Here is a 12,707-nt window from a genome sequence, read left to right on the forward strand (position 1 = left end):
GGTTTGATTACCTCCAGCCTCTTGGGGAGAACCAGAACAGATTCTTCAAATGTCAAGACTGGGGGATCACCGGGGCCCAACCACAATCCCTACAAGCCCTCTGAAAAATCTGCCCTGAAAATGGCAGTAGCATGTGTTTACACAAATTAGCTGGAGCCAGAGCCCGAAAGCGCGGGCCCTGAGTAACAGATCCGCCTTGGGAAACTCGTGCCCCGAGCAGACCCCCCGGCCCCCGTCCTCGACCGTGCGCGGACGGGCGTAGACGGGCTTGCCTTAGGCGCCCGCTTCATCCCCTGAATTATGGCCCCTTCCCTCTGCACACACCCCACACGTAACAGGCAGCACTAGACTGCTGACCTGTTACCAAATACACAAAGAATGGCACAATAATGGAGGACGGGCGGGCTCTAACAAGCCGGAACCCGACCACGAAGGAAAAACAATTAAATGCGAGCCAAAGTGCAAAGTGCTAAAAACAGAACTAAAAATGCATTAAAAAGACATTTAACCATGAAGTGGCAAATACGTTAAAAGGCAGTGCAGTCGAGGACTCACAGTTATGCCTCCTAGAACTGATTTAGATTTTTTAGGTTCTAGCTACAGAAAAAGAATCATTATATAGAACATTGCAATTTCAAATAGGTGAGGGTGTTAATGATTATTTTGTATCTGATTACTGCTCATGAAATGTGACACTTCGTTGATTGGTATTTTTCATCTCCTAATTAGGTGTCGATAGTATTGTATATTTTGTATCTTGCTATTGATTTTTCACTGATTATTGATGAAAAGGTTACGCTGTGAAACGTGTTGACTGTCTACCTTTTCTGATCTAAAATTCTCTTCAACATTGTAGTTGGTGATATTTGTAATCTCTCCATTAATGAAAGCATTTGAAAAATGTTAATACTCTTGCATTTTAGAAATAATAAAATTACTTTCTTAATCAGATTATAAGGACTGGTACATTTACATGGGCTTCGTAAAGAAACAACTCTTCGATTAACCTCCTTAAAAGGAATTATGTTTGTGTTTGAAACATAAAATACCACAGGCCGGGCAACGGGGGATGGAGGTTTGAGCACTGGGAATTATTCTCTGATTCCACCCTCCCCAAATCCTGATTTAATATAGCTTCAAAGAATGTAAATGTGGAGTTAAGAATAGTAAATCTATGACAACTTGAGGATAATTCATACGTAAACAAGCACTGGTAAAGCCAATAGCTCGACCTTCACAGACAAAACCTATTGGCTTTGCCAATGTTTATTTTGAATCAGTGGAACGGATACAGAGGCTACGTATTTGGTACTACAGAGGGAATTGGCAGCCCAATCTGTGATGTTAAACTGTGGCCCCTGCAGGAACTGCTATTTTGATACTAGAACTTACCACATATAACACTATTTCTAAAGTAAATTCAACAAGGAGTTATTGAAGCAATAGTGGTAGGAAGACAATAATAACTTTTCTCAACACAGAGATACCAGAATGGAAAGCATCAATAGATTCTGGCCTTCACATCTGGAGATCTAGCAATCATTACGCTGATATTTTTTACTCCGTTATGTTCCTTCATTGTCATTTCACCCTTTATGTGACATGCTGCGTTTTACATTAGTTATACACTTTCACTTGCTTGAGCAAATTACACATTTGTCACCACACTCTGGGACAGATGTATGAAGCTATTTTCCATTCACAAATGGCCTGATTCACACAATCGGAACATTTACAACATTAAAAAAGCTTTCTATTACGTATGAAACCCACATTGCGATTTGGTAACACCTTGCCGAATTGTAATTTGGGTTTGTGACTAACTACTTATGTATTTGAAGGGGCATGTTTAGGTATTGGTATGTATTAATGTTTTGCAACCAGTATCTGGTGTCAAAACATTAATAATTTACTGACTAAAGGTAGTGGTAAGGAATTCACAAACAGAAAGGGACCAAAGGCATCACTTCCTGTTTGTGAGTGCTGAAAACATGTTTTTGTGGTAGGCAGTAGTCCATTGGACCCCTGCTTACTCTTAAAATTGCATTTTTATTTTTTTTAGAACACATTCAGTTTTCCTTTAAGAAAACTTGCATATTTAAAAACATTGCTTTATTTAAAAGCAAACACAAATATGTTGGTCTGTGGATCTCAGCAAGCCACCATTCCTGTAGTGTTTGCAATTCCAGGTGGGTCGCAATTTGTGACCTTTCTCATTAATGTTCATGAAGTAGGTCGAGCAGCAATCCACTAGGAATTGGTATTTTATGAACCAACCTGTTAGAACATAGGTCGGTTCACAAAGTACCACATAGGTTGCCCAAATTTCGACCAGTATTTTGCAACCAGTCCTACGTACATTTGGGGCCAGATGTATCTGACATTCTGTGTCAATGGGAAAATGCTTCGGTACATATGCCCTTGGTCCTCTGTTTCTAAAACCATCATAGTCTGTTTTCTTTCTAGTGCCTTTAGTTCATTACCGTAGTGAGGGTGCCTTCCAGATTTTCCATCAGCTCTTTCAGGTGTTTATTTTCCTTGTTAAGGGCTTCTTGATTCATTATGGAGATCTGGAAATAATTAAAATGCATAATCAGGTATTTGACAGAAATACATTTTGCGTCCTCTTTAAGCGTGCTATTATCCTTCCACAAAAAACAAATCTCGAATTCCAGCTGTGGACGTTCTAGAAACAAATTCATTTCTAGACCTTTCCATGATTAGAACTAGAACGAAATCCTTCCGCTGTTAATCGTGCTAGAGGTGATTAAACGTGCACCGCACCAGTGATAATTAATCTGCAACTGGCACTGATTCGACTAAGACAGATCCTAAACATCAGCGTGGTGTGTGGCAGGCAGCACGTCCTTGTTACTGCACAGGGCACTTATAGCGCGTAGAAAAGGAATCGGCAACACAAAAGTGCGCCATTTGGTTGGACTACAAATACTGATGAGCAGACAGGAATACTGATGCTCGAGAACAAAATAATACTCTATCGCCTTTACGTAGTGCAATGTTTTGAGCCCTTGCTAAGGCACGCGGTCCGCACCAAATCCTTTTACGGTAAATACCACTGAAGCCAGCTGTCGGCGGATGCCCATTACATGTACCCCTGCAATAATGTCAGAGCCAGTAACGAAACTTGAAGGGGGCCCCTCCCCCTGGACCCAGTCAGGGGCCTGCCGCCCGTGCACAGTGCAGGGTGCTGAGGGGGCTTCCTGGGGCTCGGGCACGCCCCCTCATCAACTCCCCCACCCCATGCCCGCAACCCGGAGGCTGCGGGAGCCTTTGTTACGCCACTGTCTATCGGCCTCAATAGAACTAGAAGCTCCATGGGAACAACGTAAATCCGCTTCACCGGAGACCACTGATGTTTGCTGTGGAAAACACTGGCTCTATCCAATGTCATTTGGGGTGTAAATTCAGAGTTTTTAAAGGCATTGGCTTTCAGGGGGCCCTCTGATAGAGCCAACTCTGTTCTTCAACTCTGTTATGCAGATTCTCCCCCTGAAAACCTTGAATAGTTCTTAAACAGATTGTTTTAAATATTGTTTTCCTTTAACCTATTTTAATGTGGGTGATGTGTGAGAGTCTATTACAGACATTTTGAAGAGAAATGTGTTTATGTTTTATGCAACATCCATAAAAAAGTTTATTATAGATCAAAACAAGGCTTCTCATGAGAAATGGGAGGGTGTCACAGAGATTATCTGAAATAATATTAGTGAGTTGGTGTTGTGTTACAATATTGAAAACACACATCACTTTCCCTGAATATTAGATGTAAACACAATTAGAATTTGGAGGTGTGTGCTTGTGCACTGTCAGTGACCTGGCCAAAGAGACTTAAAAGAGCTGAAGTTGGATTATACATTTAAAACTATCCAGGGCAAGGGCTTCCAAAATACACTTGGCTCGCAGTCCCCAAAATCCTTTAGACATCCCTGGATAAAGTATGCCAAACTGAAAGTGTGTGGCCGCTGATCTCATAGCCGACTGAAGATGGGTGGAGGACACCTTAACCTGCTTCACAGGATGGAGAGGTCCCCGTCAGGGGCTTGCCTGCGAGGTTGTGGACAGGAGGGCATATTTTTACATTATCCGTGGTCCTGTCTGCGGATCCAATCATACTGGCAGGGAATCACAGAACTGATGACACGGGTGACAACACTGTTGATCACTCTGGATGCTAAGTGGCTACTAAAAGTGAAAGGTGAACAGACATGCCCCAAGTATGCAGCACTCTGGCTTGCAATCGGGGCCATAGGTGCTAAGAGGAACATTGCTAGGATGTGGGCGGTGACACAGCTGCCTATGATTCAAGGGTGGAAGGCGCACATGGACTGGTGCCGTAACTCAGAAAAAGTAATATATGAAGGTAGAGGATGTCTTAAAAAATTGGAGAAGATCAGGGGGCAATGGGGAATCCGACCAAATGGCCGAAACAGCACCTGATTAGTCACAGCCCACTGGCTTACGAAGAATATACAATGCAACAGGGTGGGATCTGTTCAACACTATGGGGGTTATTACAACTTTGGAGGAGGTGTTAATCCGTCCCAAAAGTGACGGTAAAGTGACGGATATACCACCAGCCGTATTACGAGTTCCATAGGATATAATGGACTCGTAATACAGCTGGTGGTATATCCGTCACTTTACCGTCACTTTTGGGACGGATTAACAACTCCTCCAAAGTTGTAATAACCCCCTATATCCTTGATGCTGGGCGGTGGAGGGAGGTCACTACCTAAAGGGATGGAATGACCCCCTGTGCCTATTGTAACTCAATGTCCCTTATGTAATTGTGTGCTGTATCCACTTGATGTTACCTTACTGTGTTTTGAAAAAAACAGAATCAACAGATTTAAAAAAAAAGATGATGGGTCGAGGAGGGTCAAATAAGCCCAAGAAAATGACAAAGGCCCTCATTAGGAGTCAGACAGAGCGTCATTACCTCATGAAATTCCACTTGAAGTGGATCCGTTTTATTACACTCGTTTTTCATTTGTTTTACCATGTGGTAATTCAGGTAATTCCACACAGTAAAATCGCATGTGGCTTTGGCCTCATTCTCCATTTTAATTCAGATGGGTGGAGCAAACTCCGAGCCCTCTTGCCAGAAATATCCTTCCATTTCCCTCCTCTAATCTCTCCACACCCTCCATCCGATCAGTGGCCCCCTCATACATTTAGAACCTGCTCTGAGCAGGTGATAAATGTATGTGTCAAACCCCAAGGACTTGGGAATTCTGTGTGGTATTGCCAATGGAAACCTGAACCCACACAGCCATTCCCTATTCCAGGAGGTTCAACTTCTAATATATTACACTGGGTCGGGTTTACTGCATGGTAATGGTAAACTTGCATGTGAATGTATCATGTGAAAAATCCACCCCGTTATCCAGGAGCTCGTAATTAGGACCTAAACGTCAGTCTTTACATACATCTCCTCGACAATTAAAAGAAATTGTTACAAAAATGAACAGCCACTCCCCACCACCAGTATGACATTTAGCCAGTCACAATATTATACCATACCACGCCAATATTATGAATTATAAATCAGTGCATAATTGCAAATTCTCGGTTTAGTGAATTTCTTATTTTCATAAATCAAGCCATTTTTTCTCTGAATAAGCTCCATTTTACCATGTCCCAAATCACTGAGCGATTCACAACCTAAAATAGTTGACTTAAAATGGCCTTATTGTGGGTTTTGAAGTTCAAGCTGAAGTATTCAGATTTTTGCACCAAGAGCACACAGGTTGTTTTTCCCTGTGCCAATTTCACCAGGTAATATGTAGTAAAAGTAGAAAGACAGAAAATGTGCTGAATTCAGATGTAATAATTCACATTATTGTTATCCATAATTATAAGAAGGACAATTCCCTCGGGAGCACCTGCAGGAGGCAGTAACAGTCAGGTATTGGTGCTTCTGTACTGAAAGCAGACAACATGTCTGGGTGAAAAGCTAGAAATGGATGGGATTCTGCAATTCTTGTAATCCAGACAGGGCATATGAAATGTGAAATGGGACCCTACAGTCCTAAATATAAGTTGGCCAGACTTTGGTGCAGGCAGTCGCAGCCCGCTTTGCTTGAAATGAGCGGGGCGGGTGCGGTGCGCGGGGGGGCACTGAATATGTAATAAAATTACGTTTAAAAAAAACCCACTTTCAATTTTGACGCGGTCCCGCGTCATGCTCCTCCTCCCTGCTGGCTGCAGGCACAGGCTCCCAGCCTCAGGATTGGCTCAGAGCACACAGCCAGGACGCTCCCAGGCAGACCGGGAGCCTGTGCAGGCTCTCTCCATTCCAGCAACAGTGTTACTGTGATGGAGAGAGCCTACAACGCATGTGTGGTTGGCCGGAATGAGACAGCCTACCAAACACACATGCGCTCTGAGGAAGGACAATTCCCTCGGGAGCACTCCCCCAGCACACCCCCTCAGAGCACGTCACCCCTGTGGCCCCACCCATTTACAAGGAAACAATAACAAACACTGTTTGTTATTGTTTCCTTGTAAAGGTTTTGCAGATGCCACTGCTGGCGGGAGGGCGACGCTCCTCCGCCCTAATGGAGGAGCCGCCCCTGGGTGCAGGGATATCGCATTGCAGTGATCTATGTTACCAGCCGGCATTTTCACACCAAAGGCTGGCTTTTACAAGTTTTTCCCCGAAAAGGGAATTAACTGCTTGGTCCTGGAGTTACTGGGTACCTTTAACGGCTAATTTTCCAATATTTTAGAGTAAACAAATCACTGACATTTTCTGTCTGCTCTGAGCAGATGGAAAGTGTCAGCAGGGGTGCTGGTGGAGGTGGGAGGTTGGTAAGGCATGGTTGTGCCTGTCCACAGGAGCATTTTCATTTTCTTATCCCTAAGGTCTGCTGTAGGGGCCGGGCATGGGCCAGACAAAGCTATTGCCAATGGACTTTGATTCACAAAAATGCTAGGGGAAGCGAAAGTGACATAACTCACACTTTGATCTTAATGGCATCACAAGAAGTGACATCATATGACTTTTGGTCTTGAATCTTCCCAGGAAGTCATGTTCACATGACCTTTTCGAGATGACATCCCAATAATGGACATCGTAGAAGTTACATGAAAATTGCATATAATTATTATAGCAACACAACACAGACAAATATCTAAATTTGACACCACATGTATTAGGGTGCCTATTTGATATTGAAAAGTGGTGGGGTGTAATACTAAAAGGATTCAGGGGTCTTACTCCAAGAAAGTTTGAAAAAAATGGGTCAAATAGTGCATTTTGAAGCACAATTGTCAAATACATTTGCTGAAAAGACATAGGATCTGGAAGGGAACTAATTGGATATTAATGATCTTTTATAGGCTGCCAAGCCGATGAAACCTTCAAAGGAATTGGCCTCAATTTTTTCAAAATGTGCTGAGTTCCTACATAGGTCAAGAATTACAGCCACCATTTTTTGATTTGTGCCCCCAGTATACTAGTGCCAGAACTTTGCTATTAATGCTGCCCATATTCTGTGGGCAACCCTTATGTCAAAAATTACCTCTAAAGTATTAGGGGTCTTGATATTACTGGTCTTGGTTCCTCCTCTTTCATGTACCATGGATCTCTTCCCTAAAATTACCTCCAATGAGCTAGCAGTAGTATTTTACACAGGTGGCTCCAATGGCAATAATTTCTTCAAGTATGCCATCGATTTTTCACAGATACCCCATATGTCCAAAATGGGGAACATACGGAACAACAATTCTGGAACCACAACATAATTGTTCACGCAAGCTGAACCAGGCTTGCGTGAACAATGACTCCCCTTTTCTCTGCCTTAACCATGCATGTGCTGAACAACGCACTTGCGTGGTTAAGGCAGAGAAAAAGGGAGTCAGCTTTGGGAGAGGATGTGGTCAGGTAAGTGGGGCTGGGGCAGGGTTGGGGGTAATTTTCAGGGGTGGGGAGGGTGGATTAAGGGCTTGGGGTGGGGGAGGTCGAGTAGTTTGTTTTTTTAGAGGTGGGGTCGGGGGGATCTGGGTATTTCTGGTTTTTAGGGGGGGATCTAGCAGTTCTGTTTTTAGGGGCGGGTGTGGGGATCTGGGTAGTTTTGTCTTGGGGGTGGGAGGTCGGGTACATTTCTTTTGGGGGGTGGGGGATCGCGGTAGTTTGTTTTTTGGGGGGATCAGATTAGTTTGTTTTTTCGGGGTGGGGTTCTTTGGTTTTTGGGGGGTGGGGTGGGAGGATCAGGGTAGTTTTTTGGGGGGGATGGGGTTGTTGGTTTTTGGGGTGGGGTAGTTTTGTTTTTGGGGTTGGGGTAGGGGGATCGGGGTAGTTAGGTTTTTGGGGGTGGGGGATCGGGTCAGTTTCATTTTTGGGGGTGGGGTTCGGGGTAATTAATGTTTTTGGGTGGGGATAGTTTGGTTTTTGGGGGTGGCAGTCGTTTTTTTGGGGGGTGGGGAGTGGGGGTCGCAGTAGTTTGGCAGTTGGGGTGGGGGGTCAGGGTAGTTTGGTTTTTGGGGGTGAGGGGTCTAGGTAGGTTTTTTTTGGGGGTGGGTGGTTCGCAGTAGTTTGTTTTTTGGGGGTGGGGATCGGAGTAGTTTGTTTTTTGGGGGTGGGGTAGTTTGGTTTATGGGGATGGGGGTTCATGGTAGTTTGGTTTTTGGGGGTGGGGTGGGGGATCGGGGTAGTTTGGTTTTTGGGAGGTTTTTTTGGTGGTGGGGTAGTTTGGTTTTTTGGAGGTGGGGTGTCGGGTAGTTTGGTTTTTGGAGGTGGGGGTTCGAGGTAGTTAGTGTTTTTGGGGGTGGGGGTTGAGGGGTTGGGATAGTTTTGTTTTTGGGGTGGGGGTTGTTGGTTTTTGGGTGTGGGGGGGTCGTTGGTTTTTGTGGGTGGGGTCAGGGTATTCTTAGGGTGGGTGGGGTTTTGGGGTAGGTTTTTGGGCTCAGGGTGGGTTGGGTATAGTGGTAGTTGTATGTTTAGGGTTGGTTGGGGATGGCATGCAAATAACACACATGCCGTTCCACACATGCCTTAACTAGGCATGCCTTTACAATGAAAAATCATTGTAAAAGCATACGTGGTAAAGGCATTTGTGGAAACGACGCGGTCGTTGTTCCCACCGTGTTGTTCAGGCATGTGTGGTTGGCGCATACATTGTTCCATCATACATTCGTCAAGAATCACCTCTAGTAGGCCAGTACCAATATTTTCACATGGGTGCCCATTAAGCCAGGAATTACCTCCAGTATGCCAATGCCAGTATTTTGTTATAGATGTATGTCATGATAGGAATTGCCTGCAGAATGCCAGTGCTAGTATTTTTCTGTGGTTACCTCTATAATCCTAGCAGTACCTTCAGAATGCCAAGGCCAACCTCAGATTTGTAAGTTTAAGACTACATTCTCACTCACTCTGACTTGCACTCACTCTTACACTTACTCAACTTATTCTCACTCCGACTGACTTATTCTCACTCCCAGTTACACTCATGAAACTGTCACACCCTCATTCTCATTCTCACTCACACTCACTACACTCCCTCACACTTATTCTTATTCATTAACTTTCTTAGCCACTCTCATTCGCTTGCAGTCACACTTATTCTCACTCATTTGCACTCTGACTCACTCATACTCACTCACTGATACTCAACACCACTCATTCTCATTGACTGTCACTCACTTTCACTCACACACATGCTTACACATACAGACGCATACGAATGCAGGTACAGATGTTCTTTCACATAAACGCCCTCTCACCCGCAATCAAGCACACACATACATTTAAGGGCATATTTTACTTAATTCAGCTACCAGCGAAGGTTCGCCGCCAGAATGATTGCTTCGGGTGAAGGACCTCAACTTGTAATGAGGGCCGAAACGTAACTGTATTTTTGAGCACCGGGGTTTATTCTGAAAGGCTAGAATAACGGTTACTGAAGTAATATTGAAACCCCATTGTTAGAATGGCTCTTTGCAGTAGATTCCGCACTCGAGTAAATCGGTGGTCGCTTTCCCCCTTCAGGGTTGGGTTTCTCTATTCTTGAACCTGCAGAGACAAGTGCTCAATGTGGAATTCCTTTATCTTCTGACAACACATAATTGACTAGCGCTGTACTCGGCTAATGGATAGCCGTGGTGACTATTCACATACCTGTTGCTTGGAGAGTTGTTTTTCTTTCATTTCTAATTCTGCTTTTAGCTGCCTTTCTAGAAGCCGGGCGTCTTTAATGATAGTTGCTATAGTAATATCTTTCTGACGAAGCTTTTCCATCAGGTCGGAGGGTTCAAGCTTCGTCCTTTCCGACTGGTAGCCGGCGAGGTTGTCCTGCTGGTAAAGATGGATCCTAGCCTGCGGGGAAAGTACACAGTTTCACACGGCATACCATAGGCACAGACAAGAACTTGTTTGAAAACTGTCATGTTGACTTTTTGTGACTGGTACGTGATCAACTGGCGCAATTGGTATTAGTAAACATCAGTGGCGTAACAGGGACATTTTAAGGATTCTGGGGGCCCTGGGTCAACGTATTTTGGGGGCCCCTGTTCAGAACAGCTTAGATTTTCTGATCCATTTTCAGCTATTCCATACCCCTTTCACTTACAGTGACCAGGCACTGGTCCAAATTCTAAATGTGTTTACATTTAATGTACACGGGTAATGATGTGTTTTTTCAATATTGTAACATAGCAACAGCTCATTAATATTACTGCAAATAATCTCTGTAGTCCCACCCCCATTCCTCAGATGTGAGGGCCTGTTTGGTCTAGGAGCTTTTTTTTTATGGATGCTGCATGAAACATAAACACATTTGTCTGCAAAATGTCTTCAATAGACTCTAAGGCATTACCCACATTAAAAATAAATTGAAAGAAAAGAGTATTTACATCAATCTGCTTAAGAATCATTCAAGGTCATCAGGGCAAGACTCTGCAGAACACAGCTGGCTCTTTCAGGGGGCCCCCTGAATGGCTGGGGCCCTGAGCTAGAGCCTACTTTACCTATGCCTTAAATCATCTCTGTGGCGTAACGCAACATTATGGGGCCTCCCTGCAGAAAGTGATGGGGTACCTGAGTCTCTCAGAAATATTCTTAGTGGTGCTAGAACATTTTTCAGAGTAGGGGTGGTACCATCACCGTTACATCACTGAACACATAGGGATTCTGAGAAATCTAAGTATCACACAAAGAAGAAGTGTCAGTAGTATGTAGGTAGTGCTGCATATTGAAGCACACTGTCAAAAATCTATTACAAAACCATGAGGTGGTATTGCGCCGCCATTTACAGACACCACATTTTCTGTTTAAATGACCATTACATTTGCACATACAGTTTTACTCATAAAACGATATAGTACACTAGGGATAATGTGTGTAAAATTGGGTTTCAGCGAATAGTATTCAATTGTGCATCACAAAGCAGTGTCTTGATTTGTTGTGGTCCTATTAAGGTTTTTGTGTCCATCACACTTCAGAATTAGAAAAAAAAATATTTGTGCTTTTCTAACTGTTTATTTACTTTGAGATATTTGTACAGGTCATTTATAGCTTTTACATTTTGCTGTGTATTAAAAGAAAATGAACGTATATGGTTTTCCCTTCACATTACCAAGATTGCCACATATTTTGCTTTACAAAAGCCTCACACTTTGCAGTAAGAGAAAGAAAATTAAATGTCATCTCCATGTTAAAAGAATAGGTAACAGTTTGAAGAATCAACATTTGACTTCCGCCTTTCAACCCACAGCAAAAGTGACATGCTAAAAACAAAATATAAAGTCATCTTTAGTGTTCACTAACTTTTGGACCTCCCAAATGTTTATTTTGGGGGTGCTGCAGCACCCCTGAACCCCTACTTCCAGTGCCATTGGATATTCATGGGCCTTGGGCTGAATGGAGGCCCTGAAAAGTGTGGGCTCCCCAAAGCTTTGAGGGCCTCCCTACACTGCGGGGGCTGCGGGGGCCTGAGTTATGCCCCTGCAAAATATATATGTTTTGCACCAGACATGGCTAACTTGTCCCTTTAGCCATAAGGATGCTTAGATTCTTTAAAATTCTTTGAATAAGGGGTTATGTAAGTATAGTTACTTGTACAGCACAACCCTCACTGGGAACAATGTAATGTTGACCTGCAGGCAAGAGCCCAAGCATACTAATCAGGTTGTTTGAATTGAGGTAGGTAACATGAATAATACTTCATATATCCAGCCCTAATATATCTGCGTTGAACACCCCTTCTTTGAAGGTGGCTTAAAAAGCTGAGTTATTGCATAAACTGTTACAGAGTTGATGGATCTTTGAAAAGCAAACTGTGATGTGACCAGTGTTTAATTTGTGCTGGTGTTTGTCGGTGCTCGGCATACATAGTTATTTCATAACACTGGCACATATTTATAGCAGTGCACCAGTTGGCAGCGCTGTCAGTCTATATTTAGGAAAAACACATGAGCAAAGTGTTTACCAGTTCAATAAACAATTACAAAAGTAATAATAGCAGGGTGCTTAGGTCATTCTTACAACTTTCGTCACCTAGTGTAGTCGAAATTGTCACATTAGGACTAAAATGGCTAAGTAGGTGTTGTTGGTACTAGTACGTAGCAGCGCCAACAAGGGCCGGAAGTGGTGCAAACTTCTGTGGCCTCCTGAGAAATATTTTTAGCCCTGGCACTTATTACTTTACAAATTAAACACTGGGTCCGATTGTGGCATTTGCTAC

The 12,707-nt window shown here is 43.5% G+C and overlaps 1 protein-coding gene across 2 annotated transcripts in view; it reads right to left on the reverse strand.

Moving 5' to 3' along the window:
• DEUP1 (deuterosome assembly protein 1) overlaps positions 1-12,707 on the reverse strand; it is a 214,781-nt gene that overhangs the window by 95,121 nt on the left and 106,953 nt on the right. For both annotated transcript variants that reach the window (XM_069202449.1, XM_069202448.1), the window contains 2 exons: positions 10,145-10,342; positions 2,484-2,570 (listed from right to left, as the gene is read on the reverse strand). In XM_069202449.1, the coding sequence (XP_069058550.1) occupies positions 2,484-2,570; positions 10,145-10,342 (285 nt within the window). The remainder of the gene's footprint in view (positions 1-2,483; positions 2,571-10,144; positions 10,343-12,707) is intronic.

This window comes from Pleurodeles waltl, chromosome 8 (assembly GCF_031143425.1).
Source record: "Pleurodeles waltl isolate 20211129_DDA chromosome 8, aPleWal1.hap1.20221129, whole genome shotgun sequence".
NCBI classification, from domain to species: domain Eukaryota; kingdom Metazoa; phylum Chordata; class Amphibia; order Caudata; family Salamandridae; genus Pleurodeles; species Pleurodeles waltl.